Genomic DNA, 25832 nt, shown 5'->3' with positions numbered 1-25832 from the left:
ACTGGCCCTCCACGGTCAGCTAAAACATTAAACATATTATTATACAGTTAACATTGTGTTCCCGTGTTGCATGCCACTGGCCATCCACGGTCAGCTAAAACATTAAACATATTATTATACAGTTAACACTGTGTTCCCGTGTTGCATGCCACTGGCCATCCACGGTCACCTAAAATATTAATCATATTATATACAGTTAACACTGTGTTCACGTGTTGCATGTCACTGGTCATCCACGGTCACCTAAAACATTAAACATATTATACACATATTTATTATTATGTTTATTGCATTCAGTATTAGCCTACACAACATTTATAGCAAAGCATAAATACATCTCAATCCCCAATCAAACTTTAAAAAAACTGTATTAAATCCATTCAGCCAAGGAGTTTAGTGGGCCTTATTTGTCTAAATATGGATTATAAATGGAAATTGGATTCATTTGGAATACAAAACCTCGCTATTGTATAATCCAAAACGTTTTAAATAAACCACTATCGAGGGAATTCCATAGCAAGCAGAGATAACGCTTTTTTTGTTTTTTAAATTTGAAACTCTTTTGTGATATGTCATAAAACGTACGGCAGATCCGAGTAATGATGAAGCTATATATAACACAACCGTATAATATACCCTTGAATTTTATATAAACGATTCCTGTGTACAGAGACTTGGAAAATGAGGGCCGGCTATATACATGACAAATAATTAAGAATATATCATTTCTTAACAATATAACGGGGAATACGCTGAAATAAAATAACAAACATTCAGAACATGAACTCACGATTGTTTTTTTTATCTTATTTTGATTTTTGTTTTCTTTTGTCGGGTTTTTTTATTATTTTTTTTTGGGGGGGGGGGGGGGATGTCTTTTTTTCGGGGGGGGGGGTGCGGGGGCGCGGCAGGGGTTACATTTTTATTTTGTATTTGATGTTTCTTTTGTTGTTTTTTTTGTACTGAGTTACCGTAGAGAGTACCACTGCAGGTGCATCTTCACGGATTTCAGCGGAGGGTGGGGGAGGCTACACTGAGGCGAGAGAAGTTTGTAGTGGGTTGGGGTCGAGACATACTCTTCCGAAAAATTTATCAGATTTTTTTTTTTTTTTTTTTTAATTCAACGCGCCTTCAAATCCATAATCCGTCACTAGGATAGTCAGGTTAAATTGTCGATCTGGGGCGAATGGAAAGGATGGCTGATGAGAGTCATGTCTGCCCCAATATCCAGTGAAGGAGTTGATAACCACGGTGTTTATGTCACCACCACCGTTGAAGCGCACGTCCACTTGTAAGGCTATAATTCTGTTATTATCGTGCATTAGGTTGATGCCGAAACTGGAACAGAAAGTTAAACTTAAAGTTTGTATAAAACCACTAGAACACATTGATTAATTAATCATCGAATAGGGGATGTCAAACATTTTGTAATTTTGATTTGTAGTCATCACAAAACCCGCTATATGTTTCCATTAGCAGCAAGGGATCTCGTATATGCACTTTCGCACAGACAGGATAGCACATACCACGGCCTATAACCATTTCTTATGCACTGGTTGGAACGAGACAGACCCCAATCATTGTAATGGATCGACCGATGTGGTTCGATCCTGAGACGCACGCAACGTAGGCCAGCGTTCAACCGACTGAGCCAAGTCCCGCCACAGAAAGTTCTGAGTAATGGATACTATGTTTGGTGAATCTACAAACCTGTAAGTCATTTCGATTAAGTTACATCAGAGTGAAACAAGAGTCTGTGATGTTTGAAACGAGGAAATGGTGTTTAAAAAATACACTAGAGTTCGTTTCTATAATCGTTACTTCTCAGAGGTATGTGTGGGGTTTTTCGAGCGGTTGGGTATTGTCACAACCATATTTTATTGTCAATATGTTATCTTGTATAAATGTGAATGGGGTGTAGATAATTGTGTATATTCTGTATTTACTCGCAGTGCTTATATGGTCCCTTTTCATATTTGTATACCAGTTATAGTGCAGCTTATTGGTAATCTGGCATTGTTATGAAATGCGATGTGTTGTAAATATGCAACCAATGGATGTAGTCATTGTTACTGGAAATGTACTATTTATATGCGGAAACCAGTATGTCATTGTGGATGATCGTATCAAATGTAAATCTTCAATTGTTAACTTGTTTTATTTATCAGGTCGTTTTTGTTTTTTTGGTTCTATGGTTCTGAGGGTTACCAGCAGCATTTGTGTCGCCGTTTGAGTCAATGAGATGAATGGTCGTATTGATGGTGGAACGCCAAAGTGGTGTTAACCTTGGTGATGGTTACAAGGACTGATCGACCTTGTTTGGAGACCGCGATCATGTTGATGACTACGACCGTGACTTGTGGATTTCAAGTGTCTGCAGGGGTCGAATTTTACGCTATTCCGCTATTCCGCAAATAGTAAATTTCGAAACGGAATAGTAAAACAATTCTTCCAATATTCCGTCACGAAAGTGAAAATAAAGCACGGAATACCGTAAATCGCCTGCGACTATTCCGCTTACGCTTTTTCTTCAGCTACATTTTTCTGCAAAACAAATCCTCATGCTACTAAGACCTTTCTCATGCACTTACCGGTACAAAATAAACGTCTTTTTTATCGAGACTAATGTTTGGCGTGAGTTCATTTGTAATTCCAGCTAGTACGCAGTAATGCATAGTATCACGGGAATCCTATAATACCCGTAACTGAATAAAACACGATTATCCAAATATCTCTCCGAACTGTATATCTATTAGATCTCTCTGTATCGGGCAGGCTACTGTCCGAGTGGCCCGGCTCTAGGAGTAATCAGCGATAAGATCTGATATAAATATATATATATGTAGCACGTTTAGTTCACTATAAAACACAACAAAACACAATACACTTTGGAATCTGTATTAACTCTAACGCTAACAAATGTACTTGCCGCAGTAGTTAATTAATTAACAACACCAATATAATAACAACCCTGAGCTAATCACTTAATTAGTTAATCACTAGGTGTCTAATTTACACAATATTCTAATCACTTCACCGTGATACAACACACACACGTGTGATAATTGAGAAACGCTGCCAGGGGAACTTAATTAATAAAGGAATTATAACTCTATTCCTAACTGGTTAATTTTTAATTAACCCTTAAATACTCATTCAGTAACCTTGTAATACAGAATTAATACTGGTACATATCACAATAAAGACAATAACCTACAGTTTACCTAGGTCCTCTAGGATGATCGGCTAAGCTTTATCTTACCAAATACTTGTATAAAAATATTAGAACAGTGAAGCCTACAATTTACTTCGTCAGATTACCGGAAACACTGTCTAAAGAATATTGGTATAATACAGTATTAAAATATTTAAGGTCACATCAATCACATCAAGGTTACACAACAGAGCAGAAATATATATTTACCATGTCCGGTCTGAACTAATATATTTCGTTCAGTTGGACCACGTCCGTTCCCCTGGACACTTCCAATGTTTCTCCGCGATATATCTAAAATCCTATCTATTTATTCAAAATCTCAGACTAGTTGGAGACAGTACGCGGGACAGAATCTTATGATGAGTATATTTCCACAGCGACCAAGATGGTATATTTTCTTAGATGGCCAGTCCGACCGTCGCCAGTTCGCTAGAAATACCATGGTCGCGCGGAGGTATTACGTAACCACTGTGCCCACCTGGTCTAAGTGCATATTGGGACGCAGGACTACCACCTTCGCGCGGGGGTATTACGTAACCACTCTCCACATGGCCTCCACACCTGGTCTGGGTGTATATTAGGATGCACGGTCGCGCGGAGGTATTACGTAACCAAGCTGCGCTAGCCCCCAACACAATGGACATAGCCACAGGCGAAAAGATAACAGCATGTTCCTTCACACATAGACTGGCATATAAACAATTGTTCGTTACTCAATGTTGTACAGGGCGACGTAGCACAGTCAGGAAAACTAGTGGTACATTAATAATTAGGATAATACATTTCTAGACGGAATAGTGTTTTTTGAAATTCACTATTCCTTTGGGATAGTGGAACAAAAAAATTCAACCCCTGATCTGGAGTTTGAAAATACTCTGTGGTGTCTGGTGTGAACTGAGGAGTTCAAGTATACGACGTTTGAAAAGACTGTGGTCTAAAGTTTAGTGTGATAAACTGAACTGTATTCAGCATTTACCAGTGTTTGAATATGATTATATCTAACTATATTTTTTGAACTACCATAACTAAATTTCTATAAAATCTAAGCTTAGAGAAGTTTGTAGTTTTGGTGAAATATATACATTGAACTGGTTTGTTTATTTGTTGTTATTTCTGTTCGGAGGTTGTTTTTCAACTTGAGCTGTATTTTTCAACTACACCGTTACTGTTACGGATAGTGATTGGTTACCACTGCCAGTGCAGTTTGTGATGTCCTAGCAATTTGCTTCCAAATCTTTACAATTAAAATGCATGCTATATTTAACACAGTTCGTGTTTCATATATAATAAAAAATAATAAAAAATAACACTTCTTATAATGTCACCATATTTAAGTCACTAACCGTACCGATCTGCGAAACAAGCTAAACCGTTAGTACTTTTACCAAATTGTAGTTATTAATTATGCGTTCCGTAAGAATAATGGCACAATGGCGTTTCTCGTCTGTGCTTCGCCAGTGTGGCCTATTAATTTGATTGATTCGCAGTGGCCATTCGGTTTAATATATAGTGTACAAAAGAGTGTAATGTAGCATGTGTTGTCGTCCAAAGGTTGGCTTAATTATAACTTACCCCAGTTGAATCCAGCTCTATGTGCAGGGGCAAGTTCAGTTTTCTCTGTGTGTGTGTGTGCACGAACGTTACTCTCGTCCAAAGGTTGGCTTAATTATAACTTACCCCAGTTGAATCCAGCTCTATGTGCAGGGGCAAGTTCAGTTTTCTGTGTGTGTGTGTGTGTGCACGAACGTTACTCTCGTCCAAAGGTTGGCATAATTATAACTTACCCCATTTGAATCCAGCTCTATGTGCAGGAGCAAGTTCAGTCTTCCGTTTGTGTGTGTGTGCACGAACGTTACTCACGTCCAAAGGTTGGCATAATTATAACTTACCCCAGTTGAATCCAGCTCTATGTGCAGGGGCAAGTTCAGTTTTCTGTGTGTGTGTGTGTGCACGAACGTTACTCTCGTCCAAAGGTTGGCTTAATTATAACTTACCCCAGTTGAATCCAGCTCTATGTGCAGGGGCAAGTTCAGTTTTCTGTGTGTGTGTGTGTGCACGAACGTTACTCTCGTCCAAAGGTTGGCTTAATTATAACTTACCCCAGTTGAATCCAGCTCTATGTGCAGGGGCAAGTTCAGTTTTCTGTGTGTGTGTGTGTGCACGAACGTTACTCTCGTCCAAAGGTTGGCTTAATTATAACTTACCCCAGTTGAATCCAGCTCTATGTGCAGGGGCAAGTTCAGTTTTCTGTGTGTGTGTGTGTGCACGAACGTTACTCTCGTCCAAGGTTGGCTTAATTATAACTTACCCCAGTTGAATCCAGCTCTATGTGCAGGGGCAAGTTCAGTTTTCTGTGTGTGTGTGTGTGTGTGCACGAACGTTACTCTCGTCCAAAGGTTGGCATAATTATAACTTACCCCATTTGAATCCAGCTCTATGTGCAGGAGCAAGTTCAGTCTTCCGTGTGTGTGTGTGTGCACGAACGTTACTCTCGTCCAAAGGTTGGCATAATTATAACTTACCCCAGTTGAATCCAGCTCTATGTGCAGGGGCAAGTTCAGTCTTCCGTTTGTGTGTGTGCACGAACGTTACTCTCGTCCAAAGGTTGGCTTAATTATAACTTACCCCAGTTGAATCAAGCTCTATGTGCAGGGGCAAGCTCAGTCTTCTGTTTGTGTGTGTGCACGAACGTTATTCTTGCCCAAATGTTGGCATAATTATAACTTACCCCAGTTGAATCCAGCTCTATGTGCAGGGGCAAGTTCAGTCTTCCATGTGTGTGTGTGTGCACGAACGTTACTCTTGTCCAAATGTTGGCTTAATTATAACTTACACCAGTTGAATGTGCAGGGGAAAGGTAAGCTTGCCATTTGTGTGCGTGCACGCACGTTACTCTTGTACTTTTATAGCTAAAAAAAACACCGCTCCCTCCACCCCCAAAAAGTAATAGTAAGAAAAATTATAATAAAATAATAATAATAAAAATAAATAAATAAATAATAATAATAATAATAATAATAACAACAATAATAATGTTGAAATCACGTCGCCGTGTAGTGGATGGGAGTGGTTTAACAGAAGCATTACATAAATTTAGAGGGGGACCCTGGAGCGGTGTAAGCGTTATTGGTAAAAAAAAAGACAAGAAAACGTTCGTTGAGTTTTATATTCTCTTGCAATTTTGCACATTTGGAATATAACTACATACAGCAAAATAACCCTTTATTCATATTTATTTCCGGCAAAACTCACTTGTTAAATTATGTACGTAAGGAACCTCAAAATTGCAATCGGTGATCAACAATTAAGTTCGAGCCCTGCTGCTAGTTTGTGTACTGTCCATGTCGCAGATCCCAGGTTCAACCTGTGACAATGGACACTACGTTTGGTAAATCTACAAACCTGTAACATATTTGGATTAAGTTACAACAGATAGGGCCTACACAATTATACAAACATCGCATCGTTTTTTGTTTTCTTTTTCCTACTTACTTCAAATCCATTATCCGTCACTAGGATAGTCAGGTTAAATTGCTGATCTGGGGCGAATGGAAAGGATGGCTGGTAAGAGTCATGTCTGCCCCAATATCCAGTGAAGGAGTTGATAACCACAGTGTTTATGTCACCACCAACGTTGAAGCGCACGTCCACATGTAAGGCTAAAATTCTGTTATCATCGTGCATTAGGTTGAAATAGAATCTGGAACAGAAAGATGAACTTAAAGTTTGTTTAACACCACTAGAGCACATTGATTCATTAATCATTGGATATGGGATGTCAAACATTTTGTAATTTTGATTTGTAGTCATCAGGAAACCCGCTAGATCTTTCCATCAGCAGCAAGGGATCTCTTGAATGCACTTTCGCACAGACAGGAAAGCACATACCACGGCCTATAACCATTTGTTGTGCACTAGTTGCAACGAGATAGACCCCAATCATTTTAATGGATCAACCGATGTGTTACTTCTCAGAGGCATATGTGGGGGTTTTGGGGGGGTATGGGGGAGGTGGGGTATTTTTGGTTCTATGGTTCTGAGGGTTGCCAGCAGCATTTGTCGCCGTTTGAGTCAATGAGATGGATGGTCGTATTGATGGTGGAACGCCAAAGTGGTGTTTACCGTGGTGATGGTTACAGGGACTGATCGACCTTGTTTGGAGACCGCGATCCTGTTGTTGACTACGACCGTGACTTGTGGATTTCAAGTATCTGGAGTTTGAAAATACTCTGTGGTGTCTGGTGTGAACTGAGGAGTTCAAGTATATGACGTTTGAAAATACTGTTGTCTGGAGTTTAGTGTGATAAACTGAACTGTATTGAGCATTTACCAGTGTTTGAATATGACTATATCTAACTATAATTTCCGAACTATCATAACTAAATTTCTATAAAATATAAGCTTAGAGAAGTTTGTAGTTTTGGTGAAACTATATACATTGAACTGGTTTGTTTATTTGTTGTTATTTCTGTTGGGAGATTGTGAAATTGGGGGCCCTCAGTCACGTAGCCGTTTGTAGTATCACAAATACATCACATAAACAGTTCGATGAACAGTAACGGTGTAGTTGAGAAACCTCTGTATACTATTGTTAAATGCGTGACGATTATATATTATATGGCGTTTGAAAAGACTGTGGTCTAATGTTTAGTGTGATAAACTGAACTGTATTCAGCATTTACCAGTGTTTGAATATCACTATATCTAACTATACTTTCCGAACTATCATAACTAGATTTCTATAAAATCTAAGCTTAGAGAGGTTTGTAGTTTTGGTGAAATATATACTGAACAAAATAAGAAACTTCCACTAACTTTGCTTGTACATAACTTGATGAAAACAAACCGGGGGAATAATTGTTATATATGCGTTTAAAGAGTGTTCCATGATGCATCGTTTGGTGTACAAATCATGGCCATAGGTTAACAGAAACTGGGAGAAATTTTGACCAAGTGTTGTAGGGGTTAAAAATAAAAACACCCACTTAATAACTGGTATGACCACCTCTTGAATTGACCACTGCAGTGCATCGCAGGCGCATAGAATTGACTAAAGTGTTGATTTCTGCCTGTGGAATATTGTTCTATTCCTGAATGAGCGCTTGACGAAGTTCGTTGACGTTAGCGGTTGGGTTGGGACGACGCCTCAATCATCTGTCCAGACTATCCCAGGCATGTTCGATGGGGTTGAGATCAGGACTTTTAGTGGACCAGTCATCAATGAAATCAGTGTTATTTGTCCTAAGAAAATTTAGTGTCTCTAGCTGTATGAGAGGTGGCATGCTGAAAAATCGAGATGTTGGCGTTGTTATGGAACAGAGGAATGACGCGATGAGCGAGAATGTCATCGTGGTAACGTTGAGCATTTAAATTGTCATCAATGACGACTAGTGGTGAACGATAACCATGGGCAATGGCTGCCCAAACCATGACAGAACCCCCACCCCCGAAACGATCTCGTTCAAGAACACGTCAGCATAGCGTTCATTTCTCCAACGGTAGACGCGCACCCTGCCATCACCACGTTGTAAAGAAAATCGGGATTCATCCGAAAAAAAGAACGGTATTCCAGCGTCGCCGTATCCAACGAGTGTGTACACGTGCCCAATTAAGACGATTTAGACGATGACGTTGCGTTAAAACGCATCCGACGTAAGGACGTCGTGCATGTAAACCGTTCTCCCGCAGACTATTACGAACAGTTTGTCCACTGATTCGGTTATTGTGAAGCCCAGGTGTGTTAGCAGCAGTAGCAGTGGCAGTTTGGAATCGATTGCGCAAATGCGTGTTCATGATATAGCGGTCTTGACCACGTGTTGTAACAAGCGGACGTCCACGAGGTGGCAAGTCGTTGGTGCTTCCTGTCGTTCGAAATCTTACGCGAAGATTTCGTATCGCTCGACTAGAACTCCCAACATCCTTGCAACGTCTTCTGTCGACATGCCAGCATCAACCATGGCAATCGCCCGTTCGCGTAAATTATTGGGTATTCTTGGCATACTAAAAATGCTACTATGTAAAAAACGTTATTTTTTTTACAAATTTTGAAGCGTTTTCGTTCACTTGACATCAATGTCAGTAAGACAAGTAAAACAAATTGACCGAATACGACACGGGGCATGTCGAACCATGCATGCATGTGCAAATTGAATTTCACGTTGTCGACGATTAACAGTACTAAAATAATCAATAAAATTCATGAATCCTGATAATACAGCTCAAGGCTAATACTACCTCTATAATTTCATTACACAATGAATTCTTTAACACAACAAATACTATATGTACAAATCGGAAGTTTCTTTTTTTGTTCAGTATATATATATATATATATTGAACTGGTTTGTTTATTTGTTATTTCTGTTGGGAGATTGTGAAATTTGGGTCCCTCAGTCACGTAGCCGTTTGTTGTATCACAAATGCATCGCAAAAACAGTTCGATGAACGGAAATGGATAATCAGAATAATGGCTCTAATTGTGAAAAACAAACCATTGATTTTGTTTAGTGCTAGTGTCAGAATATCAAATGTCACGACGATGTTGCCCAACTCGACAGTTCTGTGTTGTAATTTCTCTCAAATTCCGACTTGCGACAGGTGCGCTCTGATTAACACTTAATCGGTCTTAGGAGATGTACGCGTCAAGCACCGAGTTGTAAGTGTTCAGACTAACACATCAATAGTTGTAGAAGTTAGATTGGCGAATTGGCCAATCCGTCGTGACCGTTGGTAGTGTGAACCTAGTATGTCGACATCACTAGAGCACATTGACATAGTAATCACCGGCTACTGGATGTGAAACAACTGGCAATTTTAACGTATAGTCTTAGACAGGAAACCCGCGGTATTTTTCTTGGTTAGTAGCATGGGACAAACCTTCAAACCGAGTAATCCCATAAACCGATCTAGTTTCAATTATGACTTGTTTTTGACATTGACTTTGACATTGGAACACTTTGGTTGAACTCATACTATACCAACTGTCACGACTGACTTCGCCATCTCAATTGCTAAGTGGTAGTTTCTCCGACTCCTGATTTACAACTGATCAACTCGTTGTATACAAAGAGAATCCTGTTAAAATAATTCTCAGACTAGCAACTGGACATTCATAGAAGTCGATAGATTGGCGAGTTGGCCAACAGCGTCGTTACGGTTGATAATCTGAAACTAGCATAATAAAAAAACTCCCTAAATCAAACGGCATTAATATTGTAAAATAACTAGATATAAACACCGTTTTATACAGAGGAATATCTATATACGACGGCCGTTTTGCACTTATATTAAACAATATGTAATCATAGACAAACCTAAATAATTGATTGACTATAACCATTTGTTGGTTGATTTTCAAAGTAAATCGATTGCACTGAAACCATTTCCCATTAATAGGCAAGTGCATGAACTCTTGGGGATATTATACCTATATTATTATTCTACTTCATATAATAAAAATAATAACAATAATAATAATGGTAATAATAATAATAATGTAATGATATTAATGATGGTGATAATAATAACAACATACATATAGTAATAATAATTATACTATAATGGATTGTCTGTTATTTCGTTTACGTTCATCGGGTATGAAAGCAAAAATTCATCTGTAAACTGTGTGAATTGGCGACACACTTATAATTAAACTTGATAATAGTAATAATAAAACTTCATACTTTATTTTGAATTATATTTGTTGGATAAATTACAATCTTCAATAAGACAACTTGCCCTAATAAACTGATGTGATCAGATGTGACGTTCTAAGCGAAGTAATTTATTGCCTTCATCGAGAAATGACCAAACTCCCGTTGCTACGCCTGGACCAATGGGATAACGTTATGTTGTAATGAATGTAACGGAGATGTAAGTATTGATGAATATAACTAGTATTGCATGGACATCACAAATACCTTGGTGAATCAAGTGGCCTGGACCAATGGGATAACGTTATGATGTAATGAATGTAACGGAGATGTAAGTATTGATGAATATAACCAGTATTGCATGGACATCACAATTACCTTGGTGAATCAAGTGGCCTGGACCAATGGGATAACGTTATGATGTAATGAATGTAACGGAGATGTAAGTATTGATAAATATAACCAGTATTGCATGGACATCACAATTACCTTGGTGAATCAAGTGGCCTGGACCAATGGGATAACGTTACGATGTAATGAATGTAACGGAGATGTAAGTATTGATAAATATAACTTGTATTCATGGACACACAATTTGGTGAATTAAACTGGACCAATGGGATAATAATGATGTAATGAATGTAACGGAGATGTAAGTATTTTAAATTATTGTATGCATGGACATCAATTATACCTTGGTGAATCAAGACAACTGGACCAATAAACGTGATGTGATGAGTAATGGACGTTCCAAGCGAAGATAAATATAACTAGTATTCATGAGACATGACAAATACCTTGGTGAATCAAGTGGCCTGGACCAATGGGATAACGTTACGATGTAATGAATGTAACGGAGATGTAATTATTGATGAATATAACCAGTATTGCATGGACATCACAATTACCTTGGTGAATCAAGTGGCGTTCCTATTGCCTCTATCTTCCATCCTGCGGTAACTAATCCAGGAACAGATATGTCCCGAGTTGTACCGCTAGGAAGTGTCTGAAAGAAGAATAAATTATGCATCTATAGTCAAACATCGGAAACAAGCATTGGTCTCTCACACTGAAGGGACAGTCCCGGCCGGATTGCTATACGAAATAGTAATAACAGACTTCGAAAACTCAATCTCCGAGAACTCGAAAACATTGATGTTTGTTCCCACCATAGATATTTAATAGATATTGCACTTCCTATACCCCTAAACTTCCTAAATGTCTGGATTAAGCAAGTTATGTTGCCGTGGTATTTTAGAGCATATAATATTTTGAGGATTGCTAAATCGTAACAATGCTCTGACTGACATTGCCAGAATGTTTTATAGCCATGTAGATGCCTCAGGCTGGACAAAGACAGACTTGTACAGCTCATCAAATGAATGCCTCAGTCTATTAGAAGACTATGGTAGCGACACAGAACAACTGGTAGAGTTCACCACCAAGTGAACGTCCATCTGCCACCACCAAACTCTTTAACACTAGCGCCTTCTGTAATCATCTAATAAGTGCAACTCGGCTACAACAACAACTGTAATCATCTAATAAGTGCACCTCTAACAGGCATCATGGATTTCTTTAACACTAAAACATTCTGTAACCAACTGTGCAACTTTGGTATGCGCATCTGTAATCATCTCATAAGTGCACCTCTAACAGGCATCATGGATTTTAGGTTTCACATAAAAGTTTGTAACCACCTGCCTGCTGGTTTGCTATGCGTTCGTAGATCGTACACTTCTTTACCTTTAACTGCAGGACATGGCGAAACTAGCCTGGAATGTTGTCGACGCCATCTGCGATGGACAAGCGTTCGTTGTTAAATTTCGTGTTTAGTGACTTCAAAGACGGTCGTGTAAGGGTTGTATTAAGCCATAAAGCTTTTGACAACTGAAAATTATTTCACTCGGGACATAAACATGATACGAAATGGAAGGTTGTTTAATATTCTGTATTTATTACCCTTCCGATAACTCATAACGGAGAAAATAAAAATAAAAATTATGTGTGAAACATTCTTCATTGGTCTAACGTACAATAATATTGGACGCTTTGATGCTTATAAACCAATGATCTTGTCGATACTAAAGATGACGTCATCGCAATTTAGCTAACACACAAAATAACGTCAAGTGCTTGAAAGAGTTCACGTTATTTTAGTGCAATTCATTATAGATATTTTTTTTTTACATAATAAATATAATAGGTTTTTGAACAGCATCAGTGAACGTGATTGTAATACAGCTATAGCAATGTCCAGAACAGTGTTTAAAGTGGTTTACATCGTTTCTATATTAATGTACCTTTAGCCTACGTATATACAAAAAAAAAAAAGTTTTAGAGAGAGGAAATAGCCTGGGGTAATTAACAGAATAGCAAACTCGGTACCAGTTATCATCAAATTTGTGTCCTTCGTGAAATAGTTTTCACTTGTCACTCACTAAAACTCGTGACAAGTGGACATTATTTCACGTGGGACATAAATATAATAATAACTGGTAACTGCTTTATTACCATCTATGTGTATCACAGAACTCGTTTGGTTAACGTCTTCGCAAGGTCGTTGAGGTTCTAGTGGAATTTAACCTTTTGATATGTACCAAGGCATTTTTAACAATCAATCCACGATCCATGCATCTCACATGCTACAGTTAATACTCACAATGTTGTAGAAAAACACTTGTCTACAAGAACCGTTAAGACCATTCCACGCTCGAGTCGTCTCACAGACACTTGACTGGCTGAGTCCAAAAAAGTGGTAGTCTGCATCACAGCTGTAGGTGGCAGTGCTTCCTATTACAACTGAAGTGTAGGTCACTGTGCCATTGGGCAGGGGCGGTGGTGCAGGACATGTGGCTTCTTCTAATATCGCTAATCAAAACAAATATAATAATAAAAAACCACTAGAGCACATTGATTTATTAATGGATGTCAAACATTTAGTACTTCATACATAGTCATAGAGAGGAAACCCGCTCCATTTTTCCATTTGTGGTAATCAATGTTTTAAATGCACCATCCCACAGTCGGGATAGCACATACAATAGAGGTTATTACCAGAGTGTGTTTTGTAAACTGTGCAGGAAACTTTAATTCCAGTCAGATATTACCCGATATTCAAATGACGTAAGAATATGTGGCTCTGTATCTTTTCGGATGGAAATGACGTCAAACTACTGCTTAACGTTGTTGTTGTTTTTTGGTGGGTTTTTGTTGTTTTTTCGTTGTTTTTCTGAACGCTGGACAGCTATCAGTGTAAAATTGCTGTTGAAATCTGTTTATTTGATGACTATGAATACATACGTCAATTATGAAGTGTCACCCTAGTACGTTTTCTTTAATGTCAATAAACCTTGTGCCGTGGCCTCGATTAATTTACATCTATTTTGCAAAGTTATCAATTCTTAAAGTATGTGATCTGAAAAATATCACATACTTTGATTGCACTGAAAAGGTAAGATATTATATGACAAATAGAGGATACTCCCAGACTGTCTTGTGATATCATAATTTATCAGCGCCAGGCTTGGCGAGGATTTTTATTATTTTATCAACGAATGTTCATAAATTATGATATCACAAGACACAAGAGGGGTATTCTTTTTATCATCCATTATCATTCTTTTCATTTGCGCCAATTGTAAACAATGTCAGTAATGTAGCTTGAATGTCACTATATTCGGCAGCGGTAGATTCGCTAACTAGCAGAACGACAGTGGCGTGACGTCACTAATGATCGGTTCAGCGCTGACACATACATGGAAGCCAGTGTAAGTGTCAGAATTGAACATATTTATTGTTATTTAAACAATTAATTACACAGATTTACATGTATGTCCATTACAAACCTTGTACTTTACTGCTTAATGACAATTTCATGGTTGATGTTGTTGTTTTTTTGTTTTTTTTTATTTCAAATAGCTAACATTAAAGTTTATACTAGATTAGTAGTATTTCAAGGACAGCATCAGAATTAATGCCAAACACGGTTCCTTGGAGAATGGTTATGTCCACTTTGTCTCTTTTGGAGAAAGTGATCTACATATTTAATTATGTTGCAAACATTCGCAGGATTCATATTACACTAAAGTAGTGTCGGAAATAGAATAAAACTGATTTTCGTCGATTATTTCTTTCATTTTAAACTGACAAGTGAATGTTTTGTAAATATCTATTTAATGATACTCTACATAATTTAGCATTTACTTGTTTCGACTCTCATTGGTGTAAAAGGTGGCGTTTACTACACTTTATTGAAACAAACTATTACACATTTTGATCTACATGTGTCAGTTTTATTTACTATTAAACAAACTTTTAATTTAAAACTGCTAGTTAACTGAGTATTTTGAATTGCAGCATAAATTATTAATTATGATCCGTATATTTAGTGAATATAAATTCAATGTAAGTACATTAGAAATTTACACAATCCTGCAACCACTTAAAGGTGCTATATCATAGTTATACGTGAGCGTCATAGTACGGGAGCCAGGTCGATGTATCTATGTCGGTGAGTCAGGAAGGTTTGAATATTGATTCTTATGTAAAAATATGTTTACTCGTTAAAGGCGACTTGACAAGAGGTTGTCTTTTGGAGCTCCAGTGATTTTTTTGTTTATTCATTCGTGAAGTCATTATTAGGTGAGGAAACCGGTTGAAATTGAATGGTATGCTCAAGTATTTGTGATTTTGTTGTGGAAAAGGTTCTAAATGGGTAAAAGAAAGAAGAAGAAGGAAAACAGCAGTTCGGACAGTAGTGACCATAGCCAGCCCAAGTTGGTGAGTAGTGTTCTCAATGAAACAAACAGTGTATTACACGGCGCTACTCCAAACGAATACGCACAGCAGCCAATGACATCTACTACCAACGATGAACAGCCAGCAATATATGCATTTGTTAAATTCGCCCATGATGTCCGCACCAACAGGCCAGGTCGATTTGTGACCCCCACCTTGGGCAATTACGCTAACAAACGCTATTCACGCGTTACATCAAAAAGTGGATGTGGTTGCAAAGAAGTTAGAAAAACTAGAGTGTGTTGAAGCTAAAATGACAGAATTTGAAAAAGAACTTTCTAAAGTAAGAGCTGATATTAATAAAAGACAGTTAAAAACAGAAGAGATATTAGAAAAACTGAACGACAGGGCTGACTGTTTTGAGTTTCAGTTCGGTGATTTAGCGGACCGTGTAACCGGTGTAGAAGCCGAGAACAAAAGCCTCAAGAGTGAAATTGTCGATTTAAAGTCACGCTCCATGCGAGACAATCTAATCTTTGCCAACATACCCGAGAAAGACAACGAGACGCCTGACATGACAGAAAACGTCCTTCGCGAATTCCTTGAAGTCAATCTCAAAATGGACAAAGCAGAAACCGCCAACGTGAAGTTCGAAAGAGTTCACAGGATGGGTGGCCGATTTAAACCGCGAGCGATTGTTGCAAAGTTTAGCGACTTCAAACAACGACAACACGTAAAAGGTAGATCGCGAGAATTGAAAGGTACAAACTTTTATATCAATGAGCATTTTCCACCTGAAATAAACAATCAGCGTAAAGAACTGCGCAAAGTCATGAAAGAAAAGCGACAGCAAGGACAGGACACACGACTTGTGTATAACAAACTTTATATTGACAATGTTTTCTATAAATCCCCTACTCAACCGTCAGTATCAACTGCGTAGGAAAACACGGAGGTAGGACAACTTCGGGTCTTGTCGTGGAACATAAACAGGAACGTTGAAAATAAATTTTACGATAAGCAATTTGTTGAACTATTAATGCAATATGACATTATATTTCTATGTGAATGTTGGATCAAAAGCGATACCGAACTAGATCTAGAGTTATTCAATAAGGAATATGAATGCAAGTGTTTTCCTAGAAGTAAAGGTAAAGGTGGGGGTCTTGTCGTGTTGTACAAGCAAGTTTTATCACGTGTAGTTTCGATTGTAAAAAATGTGGAAGGTTCATTAATTTGGTTTAAAATCGAACAACTATTTTCGTCTAATGTGTATATATGCTTCTCGTACATACCCCATGAAAACAACGTGTTTTATAAGATATACAACAGCGATATATTTGACTGTATTTTGAATGATGTTTGCGAGTTCTGTGAACTTGGTACAGTTATTGTTGCTGGTGACCTTAACAGTCGTGTGGGCATTCAGGTTGACTATATAGAAACAGATGTTGTAGGTAAACCAGTATTAGATATTTTATCGGAATTTATGATGTATGACGCTGACAGGGCGATGAAGAAACGTGTAACCGAAGACTCCACCGTTAATTCTTTTTGTAGAAAATTAATAACGTTGTGTAAAACTACAGGTTTACACATAAGCAATGGTCGTTTGCCAGGTGACGAATGTGGCCGTTTTACTTTTTACAACCATTTAGGTTCAAGTGTAATAGATTACGTTCTTGAACACAAAGATAACGTGGATACAATTTCTGAACTGCATGTGTGCGATTTTAATGAGTGGTCAGATCATGCACCTATAGCGTTTACTATGAACTGTAAACAACTTCATGACTGCGGTCCTATTGTTGATGACGTATCAGTTTCTACATCTTATGTATGGAGCGATGACAAATTAGAGGAAATGAAGCGAAAACTGTATGAGAAATCCAGCGACATGCAAGAGTTTATTGACAACATGCAGTCATCCGAAACGTCTGTCAGCGAAGGGCTTGTGGACTTTACATCTCTAATTAATGACATTTTTGAGCCATACTGTTTGAAAACATCCAAGCTGTTCCATAGCCATACACACGTGAAATCTGTTCACACTAATAAGCAATGGTTTGATGATAGATGCAGAACATTACACAATGGTTATCGAAATTCTTTGCATGTTTTTAATACTGAACGTAATGTAAACAATAAGCAAGCTTTAGTTTTAGCTAAACGCATATACAAGACTTATGAGCGTAGAGTTAAAAGAAATTACTTGAGATTTGAAGGCAATAGGATTGGTTTCCTAAGAAAATGTAATCCTCGGCAGTTCTTTAGTTTATTAAAAAGCGCAAACGTGAACCGAAAACAGATTTATCTCTGGATGATTTTTTAAAACATTTTAAAGATTTAGCCAGTAACACAGACGACCCTCCAGATGCTGCAGAAGAACACGACGAGGGCACTTACGAAGAGCTCGACTGCCCAATCACTGAAGAAGAGGTTCACACAGTAATACGACATTTAAAATCACGAAAATCACCAGGAAAAGACCATTTACTTAATGAATATTTTATTACGTTCCAAGATGTATTTGTTCCTTTTTTTGACTCGAATTTTTTAATGTTATATTTGATAGTGGGATATTTTCTTCAAGTTGGTCGGAAGGTATTGTAATTCCTCTATATAAGAAAGGTAACGTAAATGATACAAATAATTACACAGGTATTACACTTGTCAGAATGTATTTACACGATATTTCGTTGTTTCTTGTAATGTATGCTGATGACACTGTTCTTTTATCAGAGACAGTAGAAGGTCTTCAGAAGATGCTTGATGTGCTCTATGAATATAGTACAAAATGGAACATCAGTGTTAATATAGATAAAACAAAAAATTGTTGTATTCAGAAATAGAGGTAAAATAACTGTTAAAGAATCATGGATATATAATGATGACCTAATTGAAATTTTTGATTGTTTTAATTCCCTTGGATTGACATTGAATTTTAATGGAAAGTTTACTATATCACAAAGGGTAATTGCTTCACAGGGCAGAAAATGTATGAATCAAATTTCAAGAATATGTAATAATCTATGCCTTAATAAGGACACGAAGTTATACGTTTTCGATACCTATGTTTCTAGTGTTTTAAATTATGGATACGAAATATGGGGTTTTCATCCTGCTCATGATAGAACTTGGAAGAGTTCCTTTAAGTATTATGCGAAAAATTAGAATAGTTAAATATTGGTTGAAATTACTACAAACCAGAAATTGTATCTTAAAATCGTTATATGAAGATATGTTAGAACACATGAATCCCTCTAATTGGCTATACCAGGTCAGATATTTACTACTATCAATAGGTTTCGGAGACGTTTGGTGTAGTCAGCATGTAGATAGTGTTAACTCATTTTTAAAATGTTTAGAAATACGTCTAACGGACCAGCTAATTCAAGAGAAAGATGCTATAATAGACAAATCTCCAAAATGTACATTATATAAACTGCTGATAAATACTTTTTGTTTGCAATATTATCTTAGAATATCAATTTCTGAATGTTATGCCACGCTTATTACAAAATTTCGTGTATCTTCCCATCAATTGCTCATTGAACAAGGAAGATATTATGGTATAGAAAGATCTGAAAGAAAATGTAAATTGTGCAATAAGGACGATATAGAAGACGAATATCATTTTATTCTGATATGTCCATTGTATACAGGTATACGAATTACTTACATCAAAAAAATATTATTGGTTCAAACCATCTATGTTTAAAATTGTACAATTATTATCAGTTCAAAACAGAAAAGAACTATGTAATCTCGGTAAATTTCTCAAACATGCAACCTTTTTACGTTCTAAGCATATATAACTGTCCATCCTCCAATTACACAATCACCCATTGTATATATTATCTGTTTGTATTATTGTTTATTGAATGTATATGTATATGCCTATGAGCCGGTATGTCATAATGAGGTCTCAAGTACCAGTCTATGTTTACATGTAACAATGATGTGTCAAGTACCAGACTATGTTTACATGTAACAATGATGTCTCAAGTACCAGTCTATGTTTACATGTAACAATGATGTCTCAAGTACCAGTCTATGTTTACATGTAACAATGATGTCTCAAGTACCAGTCTATGTTTACATGAAACAATGATGTCTCAAGTACCAGTCTATGTTTACATGTAACAATGATGTCTCAAGTACCAGTCTATGTTTACATGTAACAATGATGTCTCAAGTTTCAGTGTATGTTTACATGTAACAATGATGTCTCAAGTACCAGTCTATGTTTACATGTAACAATGATGTCTCAAGTACCAGTCTATGTTTACATGTAACAATGATGTCTCAAGTACCAGTCTACCAGTGTATGTTACATATAACAATGATGTCTCAAGTTTCAGTGTTTACTAATGTGTCTCAAGTACCAGTCTATGTTTACATGTAACAATGATGTCTCAAGTTTCAGTGTATGTTTACATGTAACAATGATGTCTCAAGTACCAGTGTATGTTTACATGTAACAATGATGTCTCAAGTACCAGTCTATGTTTACATATAACAATGATGTCTCAAGTACCAGTCTATGTTTACATGTAACAATGATGTCTCAAGTACCAGTCTATGTTTACATGTAACAATGAAAGAAAGAAATGTTTTATTTAACGACGCACTCAAGACATTTTATTTACGGTTATATGGCGTCAGACAGATTTTGAGAGGAAACCCGCTGTCGCCACTACATGGGCTACTCTTTCCGATTAGCAGCAAGGGATCTTTTGTTTGTGCTTCCCACAGGCAGGATAGCACAAACCATGGCCTTTGTGGAACCAGTTATGGATCACTGGTCGGTGCAAGTGGTTTACGCCTACCCATTGAGCCTTGCGGTGCACTCACTCAGGATTTGGAGTCGGTATCTGGATTAAAAATCCCATGCCTCGACTGGGATCCGAACCCATTACCATTAGCCAATGTATTTACACGATATTTCGTTGTTTCTTGTAATGTATGCTGATGACACTGTTCTTTTATCAGAGACAGTAGAAGGTCTTCAGAAGATGCTTGATGTGCTCTATGCATATAGTACAAAATGGAACATCAGTGTTAATATAGATAAAACAAAAAATTGTTGTATTCAGAAATAGAGGTAAAATAACTGTTAAAGAATCATGGATATATAATGATGACCTAATTGAAATTGTTGATTGTTTTAATTCCCTTGGATTGACATTGAATTTTAATGGAAAATTTACTATATCACAAAGGGTAATTGCTTCACAGGGCAGAAAATGTATGAATCAAATTTCAAGAATATGTAATAATCTATGCCTTAATAAGGACACGAAGTTATACGTTTTCGATACCTATGTTTCTAGTGTTTTAAATTATGGATACGAATGGGGGTTTTCATCCTGCTCATGATAGAACTTGGAAGAGTTCCTTTAAGTATTATGCGAAAAATTAGAATAGTTAAATATTGGTTGAAATTACTACAAACCAGAAATTGTATCTTAAAATCGTTATATGAAGATATGTTAGAACACATGAATCCCTCTAATTGGCTATACCAGGTAAGATATTTACTACTATCAATAGGTTTCGGAGATGTTTGGTGTAGTCAGCATGTAGATAGTGTTAACTCATTTTTAAAATGTTTAGAAATACGTCTAACGGACCAGCTAATTCAAGAGAAAGATGCTATAATAGACAAATCTCCAAAATGTACATTATATAAACTGCTGATAAATACTTTTTGTTTGCAATATTATCTTAGAATATCAATTTCTGAATGTTATGCCACGCTTATTACAAAATTTCGTGTATCTTCCCATCAATTGCTCATTGAACAAGGAAGATATTATGGTATAGAAAGATCTGAAAGAAAATGTAAATTGTGCAATAAGGACGATATAGAAGACGAATATCATTTTATTCTGATATGTCCATTGTATACAGGCATACGAATTACTTACATCAAAAAAATATTATTGGTTCAAACCATCTATGTTTAAAATTGTACAATTATTATCAGTTCAAAACAGAAAAGAACTATGTAATCTCGGTAAATTTCTCAAACATGCAACCTTTTTACGTTCTAAGCATATATAACTGTCCATCCTCCAATTACACAATCACCCATTGTATATATTATCTGTTTGTATTATTGTTTATTGAATGTATATGTATATGCCTATGAGCCGTAAGGCTTGAGATGTTTAGGAAAAGATTACGTCCACATTTTGGGGCATGGTTTGTTATAAATGTGTACTAATGCTTACTGAGATCTGTACAGGGTACGGTTTCTGGTGAGGGTAGGTGTGATTTACGGTGAGGGTAGGTTCCCACACAAAGGTGACCTTTAAAGGTCATTTTGAGGGACATTTAATGTTATTTAGGGTCAAATTAGTGGAAGTTAAGTGTTTTACATTTTTCTTATAATTGTGGGTAAGGAAGAAGAAGGAAGAAGGAAATATTTTATTTAACGAGGCAATCAACACATTTTATTTACGGTTATATGGCGTCAGACATATAATTAAGGACCACACACACAGCGGGCACTTTACCAATAGGCTACGTCTCGCTCCCTTGTGGGTAAGGCTATTTACAAATATGCTACCTAAAGTTCGCTTTTCATAAATATGATTGTAATGAACCGTTATACATTACAATTTGCATGCAAAGTATAGGGAAACTTGACATAAAAATCAACTGATCTCAAAATTATGTCTTTCTGGGCCAGATCCAGAATTTAATCACTTCTGAATGGGCATTTTGGGCATGGTCTGTTAGCAATAGGTACCTATGCTTAGTGAGGTCTTTTGTTTTTACATTTTTCTTATCTTTGCGGGTAGGGCTTTTTAAAAATATGCTACTTAAATTCGCTTTTCATAAATATGATTATAATTGATCATTATATATTTCAATTTATATGCAAACTATTAATTGACCTCGAAATTATGTGTTTACGAATGTCTAAAACATACGTTTAAAAATAATTAATGGTAGCATTGTTAGAGATGAATACTCATGCTTATTGATGTTTATACAGGGTAAGGTTTATGGTGAGGGTAGGTACCTACGCACAACTTACCTGTATTGAGATCTCTTTGATGGTGAGGTTTATAGTGAGGGTAGGTACCCGCGCACAATTTACTTGTATTGAGATCTGTTTGAGGTAAGGTTTATGGTGGGGTTACATTAGTTTGTAAGTATGGGCTCATCGTGGAGAAGGTTGAGGATAAACAAAATGGCACATTCAACCTGATAGGAAATTCTGACGCAGCTATATATACACAATTTTTCCTCCAAGCATGAAGCATATTCTTGAATGCAGACAGACACAACACTGTTAATAGTTTGCTATCTTGGTCACCCTAGAGACGATGCTTTGACACTATTTGAGTTGTCATCAAATACTGGACAGGACATATTTCACTTGAAACACACTGATGTCACTGATCGCAGTAGATATTGTGGATTTCCTGAACCAGTTGATCATATGTATGATGATACGGAGCCATTGATAAAGCCAGGAAGAAGAGATGAAGATTCCCCCATAAAAATGTGTTTTCGACTAGTAGATACAATTATTTTCATAGAAGCATTTATGGGTATATAGTTGAAGGTGTAGTCTTTAAATTTTAAAGCAAAAATGTATTAAAACAAAAATCAATACCTGTCATTATGCACTTGGGAATAGCACCTTTAACACCGGTATAATAGATTACACATTCAGAATGGCTCTTGGCAGTTTTGTTCAAACGTTACTTAGACATGTCTACAGATATTTTGTTTTGGAGAGGGATAGGGTTAAACCGTCATCAGAGACGGTCCCTCACATATTGGAAAAACAATGAAATTGTAAGCTCCAATAAAGTGCATAAATCGCCTGTTTTATTGACATATTTGTTTTTTTATTTCAAGAATAAACACCACCTTGTACATCAATGAAAGACCTACTACACATTATTAATGACAAGAAGGCGCACATCTCTCGGCAAACGTACTTCCGATTTAGTCAATATCTACATTATAAACATTAGCAGAAAGGTGTGTGTACCCAATACTTTTGAGTTACAGTGAACATACCTTTTTGACAGACATTAAATACCCCTTTTTAAACAGAAACCGTGCAAACATTATGGTGAATTTGACCAAATATTACATTACATCTAGTACCGGTAGTTAGAATGTTTCACCTCCATCCCCTTTCAAATTTCTATATCCGCCCCTAACAAGAACAAAACTCATATTTATTCATATTTTAGTGTAGTTTACATGGTTTCCTTTATTTTAACATATTAGATGCCAATATTTTAAAGACAGCAGACGATTACACCTTATCTCACTTAGCACCTTGAACAGTTTGGTGACATTTAGTGACCTCAAAATTACCTTGATGTTCATCATGAAAAAAATTGAAACATATTTTTTTCTGAATATTTATACAGTAGTGAATATAAATATCATTGGTTCCAAAAAGTAACATGGAATTGTCACGGGACCTACGTTAGCTACATATGCCCCTACACTAATATACATAGCAATGGAATATATAGATCTATAGAAAACATAAATGTGATATTCGGTGAAAAGTTGTATTTTCACTGTAGTTTAGTCACAGTGAAAATATATTAAAAAACATATTTATATTTTTGAACAAATACATGTTTCAAATATTTCCCTTGTAAATAACTAGTTTTGATTATTAAGGCCAGTGTCGCGTCTTTGTGTTTACGTTTGATGATTTTCAATGCATCTGATATTATTTACAAAATGGACCCCACCATGCCAGAAGTTGTGTCACATTGCATTCAGGTACCCCAGCATGTCACAAGTTGTGTCAAATTGCATGTCGTACCCCACCATGTCACAAGTTGTGTCACATTGCATGTCGTACCCAGCATGTCACAAGTTGTGTCACATTGCATTTCACGTATCCCAGCATGTCACAAGTTGTGTCACATTGTATGTCGTACCCCAGAATGTCAGAAGTTGTGTCAGAAGTCGTGTGCATCACAAGTGCATGTTACGTACCCCAGCATGTTAGAAGTTGTGTTACACAATGCATGTGGTTGTGTCACAATGCATGTCGTACGCCAGCATGTCACAAGTTGTGTCACATTGCATGCCGTACCCTAGCATGTCACACCTTGTGTCACATTGCACGCCACGTACCCCAGCATGTCCCCACTTTCTGGGTAGTATTTACCTGTGAGATTGTCAGAATATATACTATCAAGAAATACCAAAACTGTCGGATAGTAAGGTACTTGTAAATGACACATCCGGTACTGGCTCCCACTCGGAGCGAGTTTTAACGATTCAGTGAGTAGGTGTAAGACCACTACACCCTCTTCTCTCTCACTAACCACTGCCAATTAACAACTATTCCACTGTCCTGGACATACAGCCCAGGTAGCTGAGGAGTGCGCCCAGGACAGCGTGTTTGAACCTGAATTGGATATAAGCACAAAAATAAGTTGAAATAAATAAATGAATAAATTCCACTTAATTCCCAAATCGAGACTCAGTTGTGTTTACCATCGTTAATTGTATATGCTATTGAAGTGTATTACTTACCGAATCACCCGGATCCCGTTTTGAAGTGTATTACTTACCGAATCCCACGGATCCCGTTTCGGTGACTTGTGTCAGTTGGTTTAAACTGTCTTTGTAGATCTTGCACTGCTGTTGTTGTTGGTTGAAGACGAATGCAGTACAGACAACGGCCAGACTTCTCCCACAAACTTCGAGACAACCGAGTTTAGTGGCGATCCCCGTTTTGGTAACCAGTGCATCTTCCACGACCGCCTTGTCGGTAAAAACTCTGTTATAGATCACTGGAGCCCGTCCGCATGTCTGAGAATCAACATTTACAACAAGAACTCCAGCGGCTATGATGATGAGGATATGTGATGAGCGAATACCGAATTCTGACAAAATCTTCATGATGAGGTTATTTTCAAAATTTAAAATAATAATTTTTTTTGACAAATGTAGGTTTTTTGTTTTCTTTTGTTTGTTGTTGTTTTTTGTTTTATATTGCTTTGTTGTTGTCGTTGTCAAGGCAAATTTCAGTCAGGAATCGTGGTTCAACAACGTGTCATATGTAGAAGTCGAAACACGTGACCTTTCAACCGCCCACTAGAAATGTGATGTGAAAATCAGACGACAAAAGCTATGATCCTCTGACATAAACTGAAACAGACTTCGAAGTGTCTCTTGCAGAAATTTGAATCCTTTAACTTGAAAAAAATCCA

The 25832-nt window shown here is 37.0% G+C and overlaps 1 protein-coding gene across 1 annotated transcript; it reads right to left on the bottom strand.

The window, feature by feature from the left end:
* On the bottom strand, positions 1–25832 carry LOC121373555. Its single transcript, XM_041500238.1, has 5 exons — positions 25191–25832; positions 13532–13740; positions 11778–11875; positions 6710–6917; positions 1–169 (listed from the first exon to the last, which is right to left on the bottom strand). The coding sequence occupies exons 1-5, from the start codon at positions 25519–25521 to the stop codon at positions 95–97; spliced, it is 921 nt and encodes a 306-aa protein (XP_041356172.1). The 5' UTR covers positions 25522–25832; the 3' UTR covers positions 1–94.

The sequence above is a fragment of the Gigantopelta aegis genome, chromosome 5, assembly GCF_016097555.1.
Source record: "Gigantopelta aegis isolate Gae_Host chromosome 5, Gae_host_genome, whole genome shotgun sequence".
In the NCBI taxonomy this organism is placed as follows: Eukaryota; Metazoa; Mollusca; class Gastropoda; order Neomphalida; family Peltospiridae; genus Gigantopelta; species Gigantopelta aegis.
The sequence above is the reverse complement of the archived record's forward strand: the minus strand, read 5'-3'. Positions and strand labels throughout refer to the sequence as shown.